This window comes from Lytechinus variegatus, chromosome 8, assembly GCF_018143015.1.
Source record: "Lytechinus variegatus isolate NC3 chromosome 8, Lvar_3.0, whole genome shotgun sequence".
Lineage (NCBI taxonomy): Eukaryota > Metazoa > Echinodermata > Echinoidea > Temnopleuroida > Toxopneustidae > Lytechinus > Lytechinus variegatus.
Window position 1 is genome coordinate 1,936,611 of NC_054747.1, and position 24,651 is coordinate 1,961,261.

A 24,651-nucleotide genomic window follows, 5' to 3' on the forward strand; every position below is an offset into this window, starting at 1 on the left:
GGCCAAAGTTCATTGACCCTAAATGACCTTTGACCTTGGTCATGTGACATGAAACTCATGCAGGATGTTTGGTGATACATGATTAACCTTATGTCCAAGTTTAATGAACTAGGTCCATATATTTTTTAAGTTATGATGACATTTCAAAAACTTAACCTCAGGTTAAGATTTTGATGTTGATTCCCCCAACATGGTCTAAGTTCATTGACCCTAAATGACTTTTGACCTTGGTCATGTGACAAATACCCCCAATGTGGCCAAAATTCATTGACCTCACATGACCTTTGACCTTGATCATGTGACCTGAAACTTGCACAGGATATTCAATGATACTTGATTACTCTTATGTCCAAGTTTCAAAAGTCAGATCAATAAACTTTCAAAGTTATGATGGTAATTCAACAGATAACCCCATTATGGCCAAAGTTCATTGACCTTTGACCTTGGTCATGTGACCTAAAATGCGCACAGGATGTTCAGTGATACTTGATTACTCTTATGTCCAAGTTTTATGAACTAGACCAACATACTTTCAAAGTTATGATTGTAATTCAACAGATACCCCCAAATCGGCCAAAGTTCATTGACCCTAAATGACCTTTGACCTTGGTCATGTGACATGAAACTCTAATAGGATGTTTAGTAATACTTGATTAACCTTATGGCCAAGTTTTATGAACTAGGTCCATATACTTTCTAAGTTATGATGTCATTTCAAAAACTTAACCTCAGGTTAAGATTTGATGTTGACGCCGCCGCCGCCGTCGGAAAAGCGGCGCCTATAGTGTCACTCTGCTATGCAGGTGAGACAAAAAGAACTATAACTTAAAGGCGAATGAAACCCATGGAACAAATCAACTTGCATGGCAATCAAGCAATAAGATCAATGAAATTGATAAAAATTTAACAAACAACGAGAAAACGTAATGAGCATTGTAGAAAACACTGAATGCTATGGAGATCCTCCCATAAGCAATGCGATACTATCAGGGGCGTCGATCCATTTTTCAGATGGGGGGCAAAAATTATGAATTAACTTTCCAAATGCAAAAAAAACAAACACACACACACGCACCCTCACGCACACAAACACACACACACATATATATATATATACATATATATTATTACTATTATCATTGTTATTATAATTATTATTATCATTTCCCTTGTCCAAACCTTGATGTTCTGTTGGTATATTAAACAGCAACCGGACTTCTACCAGAAATCGACCGTTATTGTTCTATATTCTATCAAATAAGTCCTCTACTCATTGTTCACTTCTCTTTGTAATTCAAGACCTTCCGTAGGATGTGAGCTGTTCCAAGCAAACTTGCCTTCTGTATCGTTTCAAAGGACACATCGACTCCTAAAACAGCTAGAAAGCTTACGTGTCTTGTCGTTACAGTTCCTAGGGCTCCGATGACTATTGGCACCACCTTCGTCTTCACCTTTCATAACCTTCTCAGCTCCAATGCCATATCGTTATGCTTCTGTATCTTTGCCTCCTCTTTACGCCAAGCTCTGCAGTCTCTCTGCTTATTATTGTTATTATTATTATCATTTCCCTTTTCTACAATTTGATGTTCTGTTGGTATATTAAACAGCAACCGGACTTCATCCAGAAATCTAGGGTTATTGCTCCATATTCTAGGTCCTCTTCTCATTGTTCACTTCTCTTTCTAATTCAAGACCTTCCGTAGGATAAGAGCTGTTCTATGCAAGCTTGCTTTCTGTATCATTTCAAATGACACATCGACTCCTAGAACAGCCAGAAAGCTTACGTGTCTTGTCGTCACAGTTCCTACGGCTCCGATGACTATTGGTACCACCTTCGTCTTCACCTTCCATAAACTTCTCAGCTCCCATGCCAGATCGTTATACTTCTGTATCTTTTCCTCCTCTTTAAGCCAAGCTCTGCAGTCTCTCTGCTTATTATTGTTATTATTATCGTTTTTATTATTATCATTTCCCTTTTCTACAATTTGATGTTCTCTTGGTATATTAAACAGCAACCGGACTTCATCCAGAAATCTAGGGTTATTGCTCCATATTCTAGGTCCTCTTCTCATTGTTCACTTCTCTTTCTCATTCAAGACCTTCCGTAGGATAAGAGCTGTTCTATGCAAGCTTGCCTTCTGTATCATTTCAAATGACACATCGACTCCTAGAACAGCCAGAAAGCTTACGTGTCTTGTCGTCACAGTTCCTACGACTCCGATGACTATTGGCACCACCTTCGTCTTCACCTGCCATAACCTTCTCAGCTCCCATGCCAGATCGTTATCCTTCTGTATCTTTTCCTCCTCTTTACGCCACGCTCTGCAGTCTCTCTGCTCGTTATTACTACCTCTATTATTATTATTATTATCACTGTTATCATTATCGTAACACGCTATACGGTGACTGACCTCCTTTTCTGAAGCCTGTACGCTGGCCGACGCGTACGAGAAATTGCATGATCTGTGACGTCAATGATGGAAAATTGTAACCTCATTTGTAAAGAAAACAAACTTTCATAGTGTAAAGTAAAATCCAAGTAAGTAATAGATTCTTACAGAAAGTGCAATCTAAGAGACTTGGAATAGCAAAGTAATAACTGACATCTTTTTTAAGAATTTATTTTCTTTAAGATTTGTTTTATACATTTTTGAATATTGATAAATTACAACAAATGGGAGACTGATATTAATAACACATTGTATCTTGATAGTTATAGAGTTCCGTTGATTCTTAATAGGCGGGAATAAGTTAAGTTCTTCGAAATGTAGCTTTTTTCAAGAAGAAGTTTTGAAGCTGCGTCGATATGGGTTTTAATGATTGTTTCATGCTGTTCTGTGTAAGGATCGAACAATCTATCACTGTCGGTCTTGTTACGACGAAATCTCCCCTGTGGATAAGCTTCCGTACATCTTAGTCTTTCCTCGTCGAGAGGAACACCCAGAAACTTTAGAATTCTTGTGATCTGTTGACGGAGTTCTGATTGGAGGTCTTCGTAAAATACAACCAAGGTGTTATTCAGAGCGATCCACGATGCTATAGTATTCTCCCAGATCTGAGAATTCTTCTCAACGAAGTTATCCCATTCTGTTAAAAGGAAATAATAAACATTAAACATTTAATTAGAAAAAGGAAATAAAATGGAAGAAAGACTCCCTCTCCACACTGTGGTAATGCTGCACACTGCAAACAAAAAATCCGATGTTGCTTTACCACATGCCCGGAGTCTATATGTCCACACAAGAGAAGTGTTAAACCACACCAGTTTGGTGTTGGTCTAACACCAGACAAGTGTTTATACAACACCAATTAGTATTAAAACGGCATAAAAGGAGCCAGAAAGTAGCATGAACGCTGTTCAAGTCTGGCCCCTTGTAGTTTAGACAATTAAACATAATTATGTTTATCACTTTGTTATTTGAAATGAACAGTTCATTGTATATTACTACTATTACTACTAATAGTTTGTTCTGGGTTAGTATTAGGTATTTGTGTAATTTTTGCTTTGTATATTATTTAATGCCATTATTTTTGTAATTATTTATTATTATGTTATATATTGTTCTTTGTATACCAACAGCCGGAATATATATTTTTTTTGCCAATGTAATATTTATTTTGAGCGTGACAATAAATTTTGAATATCTATCTGAAACCATAGTTTGTAATACATGTATAATGAACAATGCCGGAATATCACAATTTAGATTAAAAGCAATGGCATGTTATAGACAAGACCAATATGGGGAGAATTTGAGTTCAAGAAGCATATTTGGGTAAAAGTTGGGAACCGGTCAATTTCACCTAATTTGAATGCGCTGAATCTGATAAGACCGGTTCCCGAGCCAATTTTTCATGTTTCGACCACCTAATTTGCATAAACAAAATGGCTTCCAAATTGACTATTTATAATCTTATTTCTACAATATTCTTTTATAATATTCGCTTTCACCGATATGGATACTGCAAAATCCTGCATACGTAACAATGTACCATTCAGGAAAATTCTTTATTTCTGTTTGCTGCTAATTAATTATGCAAATTTATGCATATTTTGCAAAAATGTGTTATAATTTGATAACTAAACCTCAAAAAAATTATTATTCTGGGTACAAATATAATTTGTATAATTATAACTGTTTGGCCCCTAAATATAATATTTAAGTCAATTTTTATATGTATTTTATTATTCTTTGATTTTTTTATGTTCTTGTATTTTTTGCCATTTTCTTTGTATATGTTTGATATGAGATCTTGAAAAAAACTAGTATCAATGGCAGACAAATAGCAAGCTTCAATCATTGAATCATTTGATAAACTTCTTTTGCCACAACTGTTAATTGTACTCAGGAACAAATACACACAAATGCTCCCACACCCACACCTGTATATAGAAAGTATACTTGCAAGGTATATTATACATGCCCAATATAAAACACATTGATGCTGATCCTATATCATGACAATTACCAAATTCAATGAACCCGTCAGAAAAGAAGGGTTTAGAAGTTAGAAAACCTGTAATCATGCTGGAATTAGATTTCTTGAAATATTTATATTAAAATGTCTTATATATCCTTTATAATTAGATAACAGACCCAATAATCAATTATTTTCAATGATTTTTTCAGTGTAGTTTATCAATCGGATTTAAGTATCAGTACATTGTTAACATCCTTGTAGCAAAATTTTATATTTGATTCGTCTCCATCAGAACGGCAATCATTACAGTTAACAAAAGAAGAATTTGTAATAAAGGCAAAGGGTCTGTATTACCGGATCACTTACTCGTTTTTTTAATCATTACCGATATACCGTATTTATTTCCTCTGAGTCAACCATCAAAGTAATAACTGAAAACCACAGCTTCTACCCAATCTTTGCCATTGAAGATTCTTTGCCAAACGATACTGAATACAGAAGAGGAAATGATAAAAAATAGGGGGCTAAACACAGATTAGCTCCATGGTAAAAACATGGGCAAAACAAGAAGGTTTCCAGCTGCCCAGTCACTGCCCAATGCAGAACAAATTTTCACACTGCGTTCTATGGTTGAAAAGTGCTAGGGATGCCTCATGAAGGTAAACCAGCATGGAGACAGTTTGCAGAAGTCCAGTCTTTGACTAGAGGTTATCTGGTCATGGATGATATTTTCCGCACCACCTCATGTAAGACAGTGTCTGATCTCAGCAATTCTGTTAAGCTGGTAATATGCAGATTGGCAGACATGTGATGTGAGTTTCTTCATGTTCATTGTTCTATCAAAGACTACGCCAAGATATCTAGCTTAGCATACTGGAGATATATAGCTTCCTCACCTACTAAGACATGTCCCCCCCCCCCCGCTTTTTTTTTTTTTTTTTTTTTTTTTGCTTGTCAAAAAAATTTTGGTTACCAAATCATAAAATTTCAGGTGGACACCCTCCAAATTTTCTGGCTTCCGCCGCCAATGGTCGGGTTGTAAGGTGTGCGGTGGCCTTTAACCACTCAAACCGTCCTTTCACACGGTAAAAAAAAAATAATCGTAATTTGAATGATGATTCCAGTAAATAAAGGGCTAATGATGAATTCTTAGCACGTGTGAAACCAAACTAGAATCACGAACGTTAATTTCATTTCATTTATTGATTTCTGCATCAAAAACGCGTATTTTGGTCTGATTCGTTTGCCTGTTCAATATGAGACCTTACTCAACAGTCCAATGCGGCGCATGCGCTAAAATATAATGATATAATAATAATAATAATAATAATATAGGATATTTATATTGCGCACATATCCACCTTGTTAGGTGCTCAAGGCGCTCCTATATTACCCGGCTAAGCTAGGCGTTCATAGCGCACACAGCTTCTTAAGGAATTACTTCCTACCAGTACCCATTTACCTCACCTGGGTTGAGTGCAGCACATAATTATATAGGGTATTTATATTGCGCACATATCCACCTTGTTAGGTGCTCAAGGCGCTCCTATATTACCCGGCTAAGCTAGGCGTTCATAGCGCACACAGCTTTTTAAGGAATTACTTCCTACCGGTACCCATTTACCTCACCTGGGTAGAGTGCAGCACACTGTGGATCAATTTCTTGCTGAAGGAAATTACGCCATGGCTGGGATTCGAACCCACGTCCCTCTGTTTCAAAGTCCGAAGACTAATCCACTGGGCCACAACGCTCCATATACAATGCGTACACCAATCAGTGCCATGTATGCGAGTCATTGAGTACAATGACGTCATAATGAGGTGGTAACCGTCAGATTCTGAAAACACACGTACAACCTCAACTACAATATTCAGCAGAAAAAAAGTTTATGCATAAACGTGTAATACACTGTATGTTAATTTTCCTAACATGAGATTTTCGTATTATTTTACAACATTTTGTGCCCCAATTTGACCTTTGGAGACCTCAAGTGACCTTTAAGTGACCTATACGTGACATTAATGCCGTGCAATATATTTACATTCTATTTCTGATCAGCTCAATCTGATAACAAGCATGATTCTTCGATAAAAAAAATATATTCCCTACTCTTTCTGTTCTTTGTCCTTTTCTCGCCCTTCGTATTGTGTTTTTGTATTGTATTTGTGTTACAGGCATATCCCGTCACAAAAACGCTTTTGTGTTCAGGGACCTTCGCTTTTTTCTGTTAGCATATATGTTTTAATTATAATTTCATAACAAATGATTTTGCATTATTCCTATTGAAAAAATGCTATTTTATGTAAATGGAGGAAAAGTGAATGTTTATTTCAATGAAATTATAAGAAGAAAACGATGCCCAAGGGTGCTCAAATGGTACCCATCGAATTCTTTTCGTTTTACCCTTCGAATCCTTTAAAAATATACTCTGTACTACCACGCCGAGGAAAAAAAAACATACCCAAGCTGAAGGTCAAGTGTGGTTCTACTGGACTATTGTCTTGCTTAAAAATTTGACACCCAGCCATTGCTATGGATGACTCAAGTGCTGTTGCTTGAGTGCGAAATGCAAGCACAACCATGTGTTGCTTTTATACAAAAATAATTCACGGTCGATGTCTGCTTTTCGTACTCTTGTCAATGGAATGCAGTATGGATAGTTGATTCTGGTTGATTGCAATGTTATTCTATCTTCATTCATTTTTTGGAGGGTGGCTTCATTTGAATGCATTGCAGCAAATTAAGTTCATTACATAATGTATATGTACATCCTTTTTACTATTTGACCTACAACAATTTTGTTAATTCTCATTGATCAATACATGATCTATACTGATTATATTTGTTTTTTTCATTTGTCATTTACTGTAATGTAATAACGATAGCCCTAAGGATAAGCAAAAAAGAAAAAAAAATCCAATGCTCATTATTTTTCTAGGGTTATTTCTTCCAGATCCTTCTCGTATTTTCCAGCTGGAAATGTTTGAGACAGAATGGAATCATCAGCAGCAGCTTTTTGTAAACATGATCAGGGTGGGTATCTTTCTTAAAGGGACGCCCCGGGATGAAGATATTCGTATGAAATAAATAGAGTAAAATTCACAGAGCAAAAATTAACCAAAGTCGGATAACAGAGTTGTTGATTTTTTTTAAGATTGGCGTTGTTCTGGTGAAACAGTTCTAGACATGCCTTCATGAATATTCAATGAGCAAACTGATGATGTCATATTCCCACTTGTTCTTTTGTATTTTATTATATGAAATTAAGTTTATTCAAAATTCGTCTAGTAAGAACTCAGACCGTTGGATTGACATCTGATCAAGCACGGTAAGTGCATTAGTTATCAATTACTTGAAAACCTTTTCAGGGAAGTTCAAATGCTACATACTATTACCCAGTCTTTATCAAAGCTACCCTTGTCGGACGCTCGAACATTCAATGATTTACTTTCTCCCCATTTATTGCACCTGGGTGGAGAGTGGAAAACATGGATTAATGCATTGCCTATGCATGGACGCAAGTTCTTTGAGAAATTGGGGTTCACCTGATGCGTTAGTACGTGTTAGAAACATCGATTATGTTGATGAACTCTTTTTCTCCTTCCTTAATTAATAATGTAAAATATTTGACAATTATACGTTGCACAACTGGATATTAATTTTTGAAACGATTAGAATGACCTTAAGCATTATTCTGGAACCCGTTGCATAAGAGTTACAATTATGGTAAACTGCATGTAATCCGTGATTTTGATTGGCTGTTGAGCATCGTTACTATGGTAGTTTTATTTTATTTATCTACTTATTGATAGATAAATCCTATGGCAGTTACCATAGGATGACAAAGTTACCTTAATGGTAACTTTTATGCAACATGGCAATGGTCTGTTTATATTGAGATTTTCATTGATTTCGTTTTCACATTATCATCCAAAATATAATACATGTACATAACATAACAAAGTAAAAATAAAATGTTACAAGACAGATCTTTACATATAACATAATTACAGATTTGATAAACACAATTTTTTTAAAGTAAGCTACTTCAAATGGTTTTGTATTTTAGAGTAAAACAGAGGGTGGGCTTGCCGAAAAAATTACATGATTGCTCATAAAGCTTGTTTTGGTCGAGTGCGCGCGTCATAACATTCGGATAAGCTCTAATAAGCCCTATTGTGAAGTTGATATCATGTAAATATGTGATTAGCTCTTTATGGGCAATCATGTAATTTTTCATGTGACGACCAGGGCACCGTAGCACAAATATTAGCGACTTATCGCCAATTTTAAATAGCTATTCTGTTTGGTTCCTAGTCAGTCTACAGAGCAAAACGCACATACAACGATGATCTTGATAACAATTTTAACTAGCGATTAATCGATTATGTTTGATAGGGCTTATATAAACTTTATTTATGATGAACTGATGACGCCCAAAAGTTTTGAAATCGCATGATACATGATGCATTTTTCAGATGGCATAATAATGAAAGAATTGACACGGCCAACCGTGAGATATCTGGGCAAAAACAAACTTTAAAAATTGATGTGATTTCGCCGTCTTTGACTTGCAAGCGCAGGTGATTTGCAGCTGGCGCATCTCTGACAACTTCTTACACTGTTGAAAAACCCTGATTTTACAGAAAAAGAGAAAATTTTGCATAAAAGCAATAACAGAATTATCTGTAAATTCATAAACCAGGAATTTTTCTGCAATTTAACAGGATAGGTCTCTTTAAAAAGGGGGAAAATTGTGTTTTTTTTCAAGGAAATTTGTAAGGTTCCATACACCAAATACCAATTTCCTGTCATTTTACATGATATTATGTAAGATTACGCAATCTGGTAAGATTACAGGTGTTTTCCAGACTCTGCTGCAGGAACTTCTTTTATTTGAAGGATACACTTATTCCTATATCCTCTGTGGGAGGACGACATGAGATTATGACGTCATATACATGATGTTTGAACGAAAAAAAAGAATCCAATTGATCTTTGGCATGAAATTAAAATGTTGCTTACCATGAGATTTGAAGTACTTGCGTGATGCAAACCCTGTATGACCTTTAGCATTAAAGTTAGCATAGGCTAGCAAACAATCATAGGGATTCCGTACAATCAGTACCGCTTTTTCAAACATCTTGTAAGATTTCTGCCATCTCATTTCATGGGTTTTGACGATAAGAGTAGTTCCCTTTTCAGGTTTCTCAGGTTCTCCTTTAAAACCTTTCCGATGAACCCGGAAAGAAAGATAGAGATAATATATATATATATGTGATATTATGCATGTACAACAGCTTTGGCAACTTTTTTATTTCAATATTTTGTGAAAGAACTGGATGAAGAGAACAATGGTAGACGTAGCTTGAATCAAGGAGCTATCTGCCCTTTTGGAAAAATTGGCAATGCCGAAAAAATGTCTCTGCCGAGAATCGGACCCAAGGCCCACAGCTTTGAACGCCGGTGCCTTAACCACTAGACCACAGAGACCACTACCCAATAGCCCGTCTTTGTGGCCTAGCGGTTAAGGCACCGGCGCAGCGTTCAAAGCTAGGGGTTCGGGTTCGATTCACAGCAGAAACATTTTTTTCGGCATTGCCAATTTTTCCAAAAGGGCAGATAGCTCCGGGGAACTTTGATTTAAGCGACGCATACCATTGTTCTCTTTATCCATTTCTGTCACAAAATATTAAAATAAAAGAGTTGCCAAAGCTGTTGTACATGTATAATTTCACACATTTGTATACCTTCTCCTATACATGTACTGTATAAAAGCAATATAGCTTTGATTCAGCTGAAGCATGGCGGCTTGTCATTGTTCAATCCCCACCTACACCCGACAAAGGAAATTATAATTGGTATAGTGTCGAAAATCTGTCTACATGTATCTGACAGTCAAGCGGATCGGGGTCACCCTAGCCACTGACCCGTCTCTGTGGTCTAGTGGTTAAGGCACCGGCGTTCAAAACTGGGGGCCTGGGTTCGATTCCCGGTAGAGACACCTTTTCGGCATTGCCAATTTTTCCAAAAGAACAGATAGCTGAAGATTCAAGATTTTATTAAAACAAATGATCGCAGCTTGTTACAGCTGAATTGGCAAATGTTTTACAAAAAATCATAAAAATACACATAAAATCAACATAAAGCAATGTTACAAAAGAATCAAGAAATTACAAAAATAATTTATGGTAAAATCATGATGATAATGACAAAGTGATCTTAGCTTTGGAAAAGTTTTGAAAAAAGTACATATGTTGGAAAAATGATTTAATCCTAAAGTATAAAATTATTGTGATGTTATATGGGTTTAAAGAAGAATTTTAAGAGTGAATATTTTCTCATAGTCCACTGCATGAACGCACTGTAATTACACTATGTGACTCTTTGTTCTTTCTATAGCATCAAGAATGATAAATAATGTTACAAGAGATCAACATACGGTATTTTCAGTTTGAGTGGTCTAGAGCTATATTTATTTTATATTGTTTTTGCATTCCTGGCACGAACAGAGCTTTGTAGCAAATGAACCGTACAACAAACCTTTTTACTAGTGGCTGTCTCTTTTCGTGTGTATAATGTTACCGCATTGTTAGCCAAATCAAATCATTCCTGTGATAAACTGATAATTGATTCGGTAGGTATGACGTTGTTATTGCTGGTGTTACATTAACATAAGAATGAAGTACAAACTATAGCCAACTAATTAATGCAAAAACTTCTTTTTAGGCATTTTTTCATTTTTCTATGTATTGCTTTATATATCATTCCTCCTCGTCTTCTCATATCATGGTATAGGGTTGTTTTATCCTCTTTATCATTGCAAGCAAATAATATTGAGTTCTAGTGTAGAGTAGTCCATAAATACTGACCTCCGTTGTAAAGCCCTTTATCATAGTACACACTCCCGGTGTAAAATCCGGACGCTCTCTCCAAGAGATATCGCACCCAAGTATTTCCAGATCCAGGAAAACTAGCCAAGGCAGTCAGAGGATAGGAATGTGGTGTGACTAAGGTAGCTTTTTGACATACATCGTACGAAACATCTAAAAAAAAAAAAAATGAAGACCGTAAAAAATGACCTGGGGGTGTTTCCCCAAAGATAATGTATGACTTTAACATGTTAAAGCCGAGTTGCGTGTGGTATAAAAGGCATTATATCCTACATAGGTTGAATCCTGTATAGTTATTGGTTCAAGTAGCATCATGTGAACGAATATATTTCAACTATGGTGTTGCGTGACGTTGCGTGACATCGATATATTTTGGATATATCGAGGTCTGACGTCATTATTTCACAAAACTGGATATCTAGCTAAACTATCGGGCGTACCAGCCAGCGTGCTCTCTCTCCCGGGCAAGTCCAGCGATGCATCGGCGCAGGCACTAATCTGCGTTCCGCTGAGCGCGATGGCTCGGAGAAAAATGGGTAATTCAACTCAAGTAACTGGACTTTGCAAGCTTAGCGCATTGCTTATAAATTATTAAAAGAAGGATAGAAAACAAATACATCAGGCTTTTCATTCGAAAGCATAGTATACAAATAATGAATGTGTATGCGTGCAATGGGAAGAATATTTTCATGAGATGAAAGATGTAAAGTTCATTTCGACGAGGCGTTAGCCGAGTTGAATGGAACTTTTAATCTTTCATCGAATGTGAATATTCTTTCCATTGCACAAATATTTACATTCATTATTTGTTTTATATAACTCATATCAGTTACAAAGTTTTTAAAAATGTAATAAAGGAATAAAAAAAAACCATTTTCTCTGATAAAAAATTATTGCTAGTCGGTGGATTACACCATGTATCGACAGCTCATGAGCCCTTTGCTTTCATTGTTTTGTGACGCGCATTGCTTCATGCATATGAGTCGAGTGCGCACAGTCAGTTTGATCTGCGCTAACTTCATGCGCACAAACACACACACACACACACACACCCACACAAGTAGACATACACATGATTATAATGAGGGAGCGCTAGCGCGCTTACCGTGCAATGGAAAAATAAAAAATGCACGGTCACCGTGCAATGGAAATTACAAAATGCACGCAGTAAAGGATGGACCAAATATTGAACACCTTTCAACCAATCAGATGGCAAGAATCTTCGTTTGAGTTATATAATGGAAATTATCAATCCTCGGTTAGCATGGTTAGACTGGCAAAACTACTAAATTTCCCTCGGGGCTGCGCCCCTCAGGAAAAATAGCAATTGCCAGACCAACCTCGGATAAATAGTTCCACTATACTTTCTCAAAGCCTGATGTATTTGTTGATTACCACATTGGTCAGATCGTAAAAAGACGCGCACTACAGCGTATTGATCAATTAGATTGCGCGCTGCATATCAGATACGCGTCGGCGTTTAAAAGCGATTTAAGTCATACTTATATCTTTGTGAAACACCCCCTGTTATCCTTTTCATGACCCACCATTATATATTGTACAACGCCTACTTATCTTGTTGTATGCGAGCAAATGGGAGGCTGAATGTCACACAGTCGTACCGTTGCACAAAAGACGTACCATCCAAAATGTACCATTGCGCGGCTTTAGGAGGTGACGTCACAATGCGATTTCATTGATTAAATGACAATCCGCGTACATTTCGCTGGCTAAATGCGCAATGCTGTCCAAGATCATGTGCGCTTGTGGGCCCGGCTTGTGGGATTTTGCTTTTCGCCTTCAATATTTTTGCTCCCTTTTCATAGATTACTGTAGGGAAAAACTCTTGTTTTTTTATATTTTCGCTTGATTCCGAGGCGTTGTACAACACAAATAGCGAATATTCTTATTCGTGCAATGGTGCGAGATTTCGCATTCGGTGAAAGAAAGAAACGCTCTATTCAACTCGGCTAACGAATAGTGAATAGAGCATCTTTCTTTCACCTCATGCGAAATCTCGCACCATCGCACTCATGCATATTCGCTATTCGTATATTATTTCAGTTTTTCTCTTCATGATTGTAGGGTGCATTGGTGATACGTATTATAGCATATCCAATCAGCCAGAACTTATGAGGGTTTTGTTGCTTAATCACCAAACATTATACTTTATTCTTTAATATTGCAACATGAAAGATCTAATTACTATAGGTATGAGCAATTCGATTGCCCAGTAATTGTTTTTTTTGCGTTAATTACAATTTTGAAAGTAAAATTGCAAATCATCACTATATATACTGTAGTATTATTACACATTAAAAACAAATATCTCAGGCTTTGAGAAAGTATTGTGCAATTATTTATCCGAGGTTGCTCTGGCAAGTACTATTTTAAATATAGTAGTTTTGCCAGTCCAACCAATTTCGTCATCATAACATGCTTGAGTTTGATACCAAACATGATATGATTTTCTTTATTCATTATTTTTCAGTAAGTGGGCATGGCCAATATTATCTTAGGATGGTTCTGCATGGCCATAAATTTGACCCTGTAAGAACAAAAAATATCTTACATTTTGTTTCAGATTATTAATATTGACCTTTTACATGATTTAGCTTAGGATTGATGCTAGATGATTGTTATTACTAGCTTCAAAAGTGGGCGTGGCTCAAAGCTTTAATTAATAAAAATATTCAAGAGTGCTAAAGTGTCATCAACCAGTCGATTTCGAATCAATATTCCCTCAACTATCGTTTCCAGTAGAAGAAAAGGTGCATTTGTACCTTAATTGCTTTAAATGATATGCTGAAATGTTGAAGACTTATTTCGCAGACGCTTTCTATAACGCAGATAATCTTTTGTCAAAAACCCTTCATAATAGCAGAGCGGTCTTTGTCGAAAATCGTTGAATCAAAACAACGTCCTGGGCTTCGTAACACAAAGATTAGCGATCAATCGCTAAATGAACTGACCAATCAATATCAATGTTATACACGCGCATTTGGTTTAAAATACTGACCAGGGACCAATCAGTGCGGTTCTTTCATATTTGCGATTCATCGCAAACCTTTGTGTTGCGGAGCCCTGGACTCTGGACAAACAACATATATGCAATTTTTCATCCAGTCTGAATCTTAAAGATAATGCCAGTAGTTGCAATGAACACTGATTTCATGAGAAAGTCTGTAAACCAGGCTTAATTGTCACTATATCATCGAGGATCTAGATCCGGTACAGTTAAAGTTCAGTTTATTAAACTGAACTTTATTTGTGAAATCTACGCTGAAAATCACCAACACAGATAAGCGCACGTGGGACAGTGTATTATTATTGCTTTGAATGTCAGCCCGACGCTTGACCCGAATCCTGTGCTTATTTGCTGATTTCTCAGCAATTACACAATTTCTTACAGAATCCTTTGGCACATATGTTTAATTCATGCTAACAGACACTTTGGTGATCATTTCATTGGATTCTGTGCGAACTCATTTTGATATCGTTACCACAACTGGCATTTACCTTTATATTAAGACAAAGTGCTGTCCTGGGCCCCGTAACACACAGGAGAGCGATTAATCGCTAATTTGAAAGAACAATTCTGATTGGTTCCTAGTCAGTCTACTAAGGAAAATGCGCATACAACGATGATCTTGATAGGCCAGTTCATTTAGCGATTAATCGCTAAATGCAATGGTGCGAGATTTCGCATTCGCATTCGCAATGGTGCGAGATTTCGCATTCGGTGAAAGAAAGAAACGCTCTATTCAACTCGGCTAACGAATAATGAATAGAGCATCTTTCTTTCACCTCATGCGAAATCTCGCACCATCGCACTCATGCATATTCGCTATTCGTATATTATTTCAGTTTTTCTCTTCATGATTGTAGGGTGCATTGGTGATACGTATTATAGCATATCCAATCAGCCAGAACTTATGAGGGTTTTGTTGCTTAATCACCAAACATTATACTTTATTCTTTAATATTGCAACATGAAAGATCTAATTACTATAGGTATGAGCAATTCGATTGCCCAGTAATTGTTTTTTGCGTTAATTACAATTTTGAAAGTAAAATTGCAAATCATCACTATATATACTGTAGTATTATTACACATTAAAAACAAATATCTCAGGCTTTGAGAAAGTATTGTGCAATTATTTATCCGAGGTTGCTCTGGCAAGTACTATTTTAAATATAGTAGTTTTGCCAGTCCAACCAATTTCGTCATCATAACATGCTTGAGTTTGATACCAAACATGATATGATTTTCTTTATTCATTATTTTTCAGTAAGTGGGCATGGCCAATATTATCTTAGGATGGTTCTGCATGGCCATAAATTTGACCCTGTAAGAACAAAAAATATCTTACATTTTGTTTCAGATTATTAATATTGACCTTTTACATGATTTAGCTTAGGATTGATGCTAGATGATTGTTATTACTAGCTTCAAAAGTGGGCGTGGCTCAAAGCTTTAATTAATAAAAATATTCAAGAGTGCTAAAGTGTCATCAACCAGTCGATTTCGAATCAATATTCCCTCAACTATCGTTTCCAGTAGAAGAAAAGGTGCATTTGTACCTTAATTGCTTTAAATGATATGCTGAAATGTTGAAGACTTATTTCGCAGACGCTTTCTATAACGCAGATAAGCTTTTGTGAAAAACCCTTCATAATAGCAGAGCGGTCTTTGTCGAAAATCGTTGAATCAAAACAACGTCCTGGGCTCCGTAACACAAAGATTAGCGATTAATCGCTAAATGAACTGACCAATCAATATCAATGTTATATGCGCTTTTGGTTTAAAGTACTGACTAGGGACCAATCAGTGCGGTTCTTTCATATTTGCGATTCATCGCAAACCTTTGTGTTACGGAGCCCTGGACTCTGGACAAACAACATATATGCAATTTTTCATCCAGTCTGAATCTTAAAGATAATGCCAGTAGTTGCAATACACACTGATTTCATGAGAAAGTCTGTAAACCAGGCTTAATTGTCAGTATATCATCGAGGATCTAGATCCGGTACAGTTACATAAACTGAACTTTATTTGTGAAATCTTGAAATCTACGCTGAAAATCACCAACACAGATAAGCGCACGTGGGACAGTGTATTATTATTGCTTTGAATGTCAGCCCGACGCTTGACCCGAATCCTGTGCTTATTTGCTGATTTCTCAGCAATTACACAATTTCTTACAGAATCCTTTGGCACATATGTTTTATTTATGCTAACAGACACTTTGGTGATCATTTCATTGGATTCTGTGCGAACTCATTTTGATATCGTTACCACAACTGGCATTTACCTTTAAGACAAAGTGCTGTCCTGGGCCCCGTAACACACAGGATAGCGATTAATCGCTAATTTGAAAGAACAATTCTGATTGGTTCCTAGTCAGTCTACTAAGGAAAATGCGCATACAACGATGATCTTGATAGGCCAGTTCATTTAGCGATTAATCGCTAACCTTTGTGTTACGGGACCGCTGGTCCACAAACCTTTGGCAATGACCATTAATCTTGCGATTGTGACTTGATGGGCATTTGATGTGAACGTGGATGTAAATGAAAAAAAAATAATTCATGAAATATATCAATAATGAAGACATCAAAGCTGGCGCTTATCCCAATAAATTTTAAACCAACATGTCACTTTATTACCAATGACCTTCCTCTGATCATGCGCCGAGTGGAACTACGAACTGGCTTATTGCTCTTTCTCCTCTCCCAGTATACCAACCTTCGACAAAAGCCTCATTGTGATCTTAATTGCATGTTCAAATGAATCGATGCGTTGTACAGAGTTCTGCGTAGTAAGAGCTAAAAAATCCGCTTTTGTCGCCTTGACGGTACATACATTTCATTCAAAACCAATTAAATATTGTAACCTAACTATTGTTACCTAGCGACAGCTGTTGTTTCATGCACCGCACTCGGATGGTTGCATGTAGCAGTCATCTCAAGGCTGCGTTAATTTCCTACATGTACCTGTAAAGTGAACCATGCAACTGAAGTAAAACATTTAAACACTTGTAGTTTCAAATGTCTTGTACTAGCTTAGTCAAAAGATGGTCCCATTAAAGATGGAAATTAACTCCATCATTTCGAGATCTGCCGCCTAGTGTTATGAGCATCTCCACGCGAAAATACAGGTGTTTTTACGATAGCGACTACCAAGGCCTATCTGATGATTCACAAATATGACAAATGTACAACTTTCTTGGTTTTGGGTTTGTTTGTTGATGCCTTGTGTCAGAAAATCCTTGTCAATCAACGTGCTTTAGATTTGAAGCAGCAAAATTAAGAAGCAGACGATTTTGTGACATAAAACATGTTATTATTTTATCCCCACACTTCCGCACGCACATACTGACCTCAATAACAAGATAAAGGCTCTCTACACGATATGAACTGTTTCTCTGGAATATTAGGAGGAAAATTGTAAAAACTGGATTATAAATATTAGACGATTAATCCCATTGCCTTTATCTTAAAATATGTATACATTTCCAGAAATGAAATAAATGGAACTAAGATTGGCAAAGAAAAACCAGGACTGCACATCGATTTTCCATGTTTTAAGTGATATATTATCTTCTGCGCATATACAGTTTATGCAATATCAATGTCTAATCACGAATTGCTTCTTTCAACTCATGGCCTATTTACTGACGGTGGAACACGGTGGGATTAAAGTAGAAAAAACATAAAGAGAATATCATTCAGAATATCACAATGGCGGTAACGTGTTAGTGAAACTATTCGATGAGTGTCCATTTGTAATAGGTCCTTGGTAAAAATAACCTTCATTAACGAACGAGGCCCAAATAGATTTCTCTAGAAAACCAAACGAAAAAAGAGTTAAATGTTTGGAACGTCATGACACATTTTGAATTGATGAATTAATGCTTTTTTTACCTACATACAGCATGACTTTGTTGTCGAATTTTTTGTTTTCTATAACGGTGTGCTTATTTTTTCCCTCATAATCAGCTGCCCAGCTTGAGCTAATAACATGGAAATTCCTGATCTTCATATCTTTATTTCATCGTCTGTATTCTCTCTTGAATTCCTGCACAATTCCTATTTTATTACCGCTTTAGGAACGTGATGCAAATTAATTGGAAATCTATGACAATTGCATTATATGATATGAAATACTACTGCATATACGATACACTGCGAGAGTTTTTTTTATGTTATCATTTTATGTATATTATCAAAAAAGGTTCATATCAATTGAACGTAGTTTATTAATAAATTCAAATTCCAAACAATTTTGCCATAAACCATTAATTAAGTCATAGACAACAAGTTAAAACTTTAAATAGTCAACAATCTAATTACAAGGATTTAAGGTGCGAAGTACCCCAAGGTTCTATTCCCGGGCCCCTTTTATTGACTTTGTTTATAAATAATCTGTGTATTGTATCCTCGAAATTGAAACATATTTTATTTGCCGATGATACAAATATTCTTGTCACGTGATAACATTGATGTTCTGCAAGTGCGATAAAAAGGGTGACTTCTTGGTTGACAATTAATAAATTATCTGTGATTACTTTTATAACACGGTATATGGTTTTTAATATTAAAAAAATATGCATTAACAATCTGCATGTGCTATTAGCAAATTTCAGTGAAGCAAAGGCATCGCAAGTAGAATTTCTTGGTATTATAATTAATAGAAAATGGGTTCCTCATATTGATTTGATTTGTAGCAGAATTTCCAAAATTATAGGCATTTTGTACAGATTACGCAATTTTCTAATTATTGTTTTACGGAATATTTATTGCACCTTTTTAAGTTACGGTATTATTCTTGCCTGGAACAGCGCTTCTTGTTCACACCTGTTAGAATTTTAAACTTAAAAAAACGTGCAATAAGAATCGTTAACCATTCATCTTTTTATACTCATACAGAACCATTTTTTTTTAGTCTCAGAGATATTTGAAATTGTAAGTCTTTTATAATTATGAGACTGCAATTTTATGTATAACTGTTATGATTATATTTTACCTCAGTCAGTATATAATTATTTTGTTGTAAATCGTAATGTATACAGTGCGTATCAAAAAAAAAGTTTACACTTTGAAAAAGCCCTGGGAATTAAAATATATACATGTGGGTAATTTTTTCACATATAATATTGGGTTTGGGTCTCATCTTATCCAATGAAAGTAAAAGTTTTGACAGAATGTTACACTTGAGTGAGCTCTGTCCATTTTTGTAAAGCTCGCATAAATCTGTTTGCGCAGAAATGCTCGTTTTCACGCTGTGTCAAGGGGAAAGGGTGATATCAAACTTACTCTGCGAAACATTTCTCATACATTTTCCTTGCACTTTCAGTCAATTTAGATAAAACGGATACATTCAAGCATTTTGTAGCAATGTTGCCACCCGAATTGAAATTTCAGCACTTAGTAAGCACAACCTTTACCCTTTCTGTGCCAGCGGGATCTGAGGACATAACTGAATCTGAACAAAAGTTTATATCAGACATCTTCAGCATTTTTTCACTAAGTTTTTATCAGTTAAAGTGGGTTTACATTTCATTTTTTCATTTAATACTTGTTTCTCCACACTTTTTTCAAAGCTTGGCAATGATTAACAAAATGAAAATCAAGCCTTAGCCATTACATGTTAATCACGGGTCAGTGTAAAGCAAATATCGTCACGATGGCTTTGGTGTGTGTGGGGGGGAGTGGGGTGGGCGCAATGCACTCTTCGAAGTGTTTTGGGCAAGGAAAGCAGATTTGATTTGATTTGAAAAACAAGTTTCGAAGGGTAAAAGATATCTTCAAATAAATTTTACTAGCTAAATTCTACATGTTTTTCATGATTAAGGTCAACTTTTGTTCGCATAACTATTTCAAGGTTCTGCGCAAATCATTTTTCACTAACTCTTCAAAAGTGGTGCTCACTCAAACGGAAATATTTCTCGACAGTTATATCGTCATTTACTTAAATGGATCTGTACCAATGTTAAAATGTGGAAAAGTCTTCAGAATATTACAAATGTATAATTTTACAAGGTTTTTTCTAAGTGTAAACCTTTTTTTTATACGAACTGTATAATTATACATTCAGGGGGAATAATGATTTTCATATAGGGCCTACCTAAAGAGAGAACAAAACGATTTAAAAATTCAATTTTTATAGGAACCATTGAATTTGGAATACTCTATTACAGTACTTAACGATAGTTGCTTTTTTACGTGTCTAGGAGGAATTGTAAATACCAAATCATCAGTACTTATTAATTGTTTACTTAATTGTTATTTTGATTGTTTGTTTGGTTTATTTAAGTAATTCTTTCCCCTTTTCTGCTTTAATTGTTCAAATGATATATTTTATTTGCATAGGCCGTACGTGAGGTTGACTGTGACCCTTTCAGTATGATACTTTGTTTATGTATAAGTCTGATTTATTTCATGATTGTACTATTTCTATAGTTGTTTCATACTGATAAAAATAAATCTAATTGCATTGAATAAAATCATTGACATGACGGTTTTTGTGCATTCATTTGCTTATAAATGCAGTGTTTGTTGAACTAAAATACAAAATTTTCTATAAAAAAAAAACTAAAAATATTTTATTAAAGTTATAAACGGATTCTACCTTTCTCTGAAGATTCTTTCGGTTGGCCTGCTAAAATTCTTGAGGCATTTCTCACATATGAAGTGACCATATGATTAAGGTTAAAATCCGTATGATTAGCGGGCCTAAACTCCAACGACCTAATCATCATTCTGCAAGATCCTCTCCCGTAAGCATGCAACAGTTTCCGACTCGTACTGCAAGGTACTATTGCGTCGTTAGTACTGAAATATTCCAGAAGTATCCCCAATACCGTTACCGATGCTACCAGAATGAAACATTCCATAATGACTTTCATCGTGACAAAATAGATGCTGAAGTATTAATTCGAAGAAAAGTTCGAATAACACCGCGCTGACGCCACCACTATCTAGGTTGAAGACGAGTTGCCAGATGTGGACGATATGAATGGGAATGTATCTACTCTATTGGAATCTCTCTCTCTTGCTTACATGCATATACATGTAATATGCAGACTGATCAAATAGTGCTTGAGTAATCGATTCATCATGTAAAGAGCTGGGTATATACTGAAAGAGTGATATGATAGATCGTGGAGATACCTTATAGTCAAATGTGACCGTTTGTTTTGTTTATAAAAGGCAGTGTAAGTGGCTGTGTAAGTGTCGGGTCAATTTCTATGGGCAACCGTTAAAGGGCAACGATTAAAGGACAAGGCCACCCAAACAAAATTGTGAGATATTGCGAGCGAATCACGAGCTCAAACTTTGGAAATTTCATGTAGGCCTAAAAAGAAATGATAATAATATAATAGTAATAATAATGGTATTATTTACCAAGGGAAGACAATTAATTTCTGAAAACTGTTCTCCCAGTGGGCCCTGCTATTATTATTACCACGGCTTTAGCTGGGCTGCCTAGGCGCCCAAAGGAAGGCATTTAATTAATTTCTTCATACCGGGTACACATTCACCTCACCCGGGTTGGATGCAGCACAGTGTGGATAAATCTCTTGTTGAAGGATATTACGCCATGGCCGGGATTCGAACCTACGACCCTCTGTTTCATAGTCAGAAGACTAATCCACTGGGCCACAACGCCCCACATAAAAAATTAACATTCCGAGCACTTTTTGTAATCATGAAAAACGGATTAACATTGTTAACACTAGGTGTAACGATCAATAAAATGTTATCAATATTTATATTCTTTATCACCATTTTTATTATGATCATCGTTTGGGATTGTTATGATCATCACTAGTATTGTCTTTATTATTCTCTATATTATTATTTTTATTACCAGCAGGAGCTCTTATTAAAAATGACATCACCTCCAATACAAATCCTATTATCTGGAGATTACTCGCACGCGACCAACACACTTAATCCCCTGCATCTTGAAACCAGCAATTGCTGAGATAAAATCGAAATTAATCGTATGCTTGATCCGGACGCCTATTCTTAAATCAAATACATGCTTTGGCAACAACACACACATGTATCATCGTTCGTTATTACTATTATTGCATAATATCCTGTTATCTTGTAAGGTCAACATCATTCTTGTTACCAAAATGAATTAATTTCAATTTCGGAAATACGAAACTTATTTAATTTTCGGACTAACGAACCTTATTTCGTTTTCGGACTAAAGAACCTTTGGATTAACGAACCTTATTTCGTTTTCGAATTAACGAACCTTCGGAATTACGAACCTCATTTTGTTTTCGGACTAACGAACCTTCGGAATTACGAACCTCATTTCGTTTTCGGATTAACGAACCTTCGGAATTACGAACCTCATTTCGTTTTCGGACTAACGAACCTTCAAAATAACGAAGCTTTGGAATTACGAATGTATGCGGAAAAATAGGCTAATGACGAACATTTAGCACTGGTGAAATCCATTGGCGGTGGAGCAGAGGATTATCTTTTGTGTTTGGGGGACTGCATACATTTGTAATTCCGAAGCTTCGTTATTCCGAAGGTTCGTAATTCCGAAGGTTCGTAATTGAAGGTTCGTTAGTCCGAAAACAAAGTGAGGTTCTTAATTCAGAAGGTTCGGTTAGTCCGAAAACTAAATGATTAGCTTACCTTATTTCGTTTTCGGATTATCGAACCTTCGGAAAAACGCCACAAACGTTCGGATTAACGAACCCTTTTACGTTTTCGAATTAACGAACATCGAGGTATAGGCAATTTACGTGTTTCAGAATTTCGAACCTTCGGAATAAAAAACTTTCGGAATTACGAACCTTCAGAATTACGAAGTGTAACCGGGGGACGCCTATTGTTGCGTTCCCCCCCCCCCCCAACACAAAAGCACATCCTCTACTCCGCCGCCAAAATGGTGAATTCAAATTACAATCATGAATTCAAATTGTACTCCAGAGATGAATTACAGTTAATTTCCAATTGAATAACGGTACGAATATTGCGAGTGAAAGGCTTGACCTCCAAAACATTTTTTTTTTGGGGGGGGGGGAGATGGGGGGCAGATCTTCCATCGGTAACATTCGTTAATCCGCAGGTTCATTATTCCAAAGGTTCGAATATTCTGAAGGTTTATCTTTTTCGAAGGTTTGTTATCCCGAAGATTCGTAATTCCGAACGTTCGTTAGTCCAAAAAATAAATAAGCTAGCCTGTGTCCAAATTTTCTTCATTTTGACTGAAAGGCATTTGTGTAGTGTGCTTGTGAAGTTTGATAGTTCCTTTGGAACCTAGATATATATATATTGTCACGAAATGGGTTTTATTTCGTGTTTAGAAAATTTTCTTTGGTTGATTTCTAATGTTTTTTTTTCTCGTAGCTGGCGGTACTTCATGGATGCTTCTACACTAATAATGATGAAGATAGAAACATGTAAGTTTAGCATATTTTGTACGGTTTTCCTGGAATAATTATTTCCTGGAGTTTTAGTTGATTTATTTGGTTATTACAAATATTAAATTGAAGCGTTCATTTTGCTCCAGCTAGTGATAACCAAATAAATCAGTTGAAACTCTCCGGGAAATAATTATTCCAGGGAAACCATACAAAACAAGCAAAACTTTCATATAGAAGCATGCATTGAGTACCGCCAGCTACGAAAAAAACATTATACAGTCATCAAAATCATACAGTCAATCAGAAATCATTTAGATAAATATTTTGACAAAAGAAATATGAAGGGAAAAGACAAATTAAAACAAAATATCGTGAGTCGTGATTTAGTATTACATAGAAGCATGAATACATTAACTACTGCCCTCTAGAATATCCTGTTTGCATTTTCAGCGTCGGTTCAGATGGAAGAGACAATATGACAGACAAGATAAAACACCAAAAAAGATTTTGCGTTTATGATACTTGGCGTTTATATTTTACATATACATGCATTTCTATTTGAGGTTTGTCTCTAAGCGTTTGTGTTGTAAGCGATGATAATGCAATGTGTATCGATTCCAATTATCGACCTCTGAAATTGAAAACGCCAAACATCAAAATATAGATATCATAATTTGAAACAATTTTTTTTTATTTAAGCTTTGAAACAAAATTTTGATAGATTTTTCTAAACTTTCCCGGGTTTTTTTACGCACTGTAGAGTGATGTGTCAGAGCAAAGCTCCATCCAAGAATCATTAATTACGAGGTTGGCGGTAGTATTATGATCCTATCTTAATATGCGATTCTTGGATTTTCAAAATATTAGTCTCAAATTCGAATATTATACAAAAATATTGCACAGCCAGACACAAAACCGCGATTATAAGGGA

The 24,651-nt window shown here is 35.9% G+C and overlaps 1 protein-coding gene across 1 annotated transcript; it reads right to left on the reverse strand.

Annotated features, from left to right (window-relative positions):
* Window positions 1-2,638: 2,638 nt before the first annotated feature.
* LOC121420579 (WSC domain-containing protein 2-like) lies at window positions 2,639-21,425 on the reverse strand. Its single transcript, XM_041615243.1, has 4 exons — window positions 20,951-21,425; window positions 11,296-11,469; window positions 9,449-9,652; window positions 2,639-3,087 (listed from the first exon to the last, which is right to left on the reverse strand). Exons 1-4 carry the CDS (start codon window positions 21,225-21,227, stop codon window positions 2,714-2,716), a joined length of 1,029 nt encoding a protein of 342 aa, XP_041471177.1. The 5' UTR covers window positions 21,228-21,425; the 3' UTR covers window positions 2,639-2,713.
* Window positions 21,426-24,651: the final 3,226 nt, after the last annotated feature.

Coding starts and splice junctions, on each gene's coding strand:
- LOC121420579 (XM_041615243.1), bottom strand. CDS start 21,227: ATGAAAGTCATTATGGAATGTTTCATTCTGGTAGCATCGGTAACGGTA. Junction 11,470..20,950: donor GAAAGAATCTTCAGAGAAAG/GTAGAATCCGTT, acceptor TTTTTTTTTTAG/ATGTTTCGTACGATGTATGT. Junction 3,088..9,448: donor CAAGTACTTCAAATCTCATG/GTAAGCAACATT, acceptor TCCTTTTAACAG/AATGGGATAACTTCGTTGAG.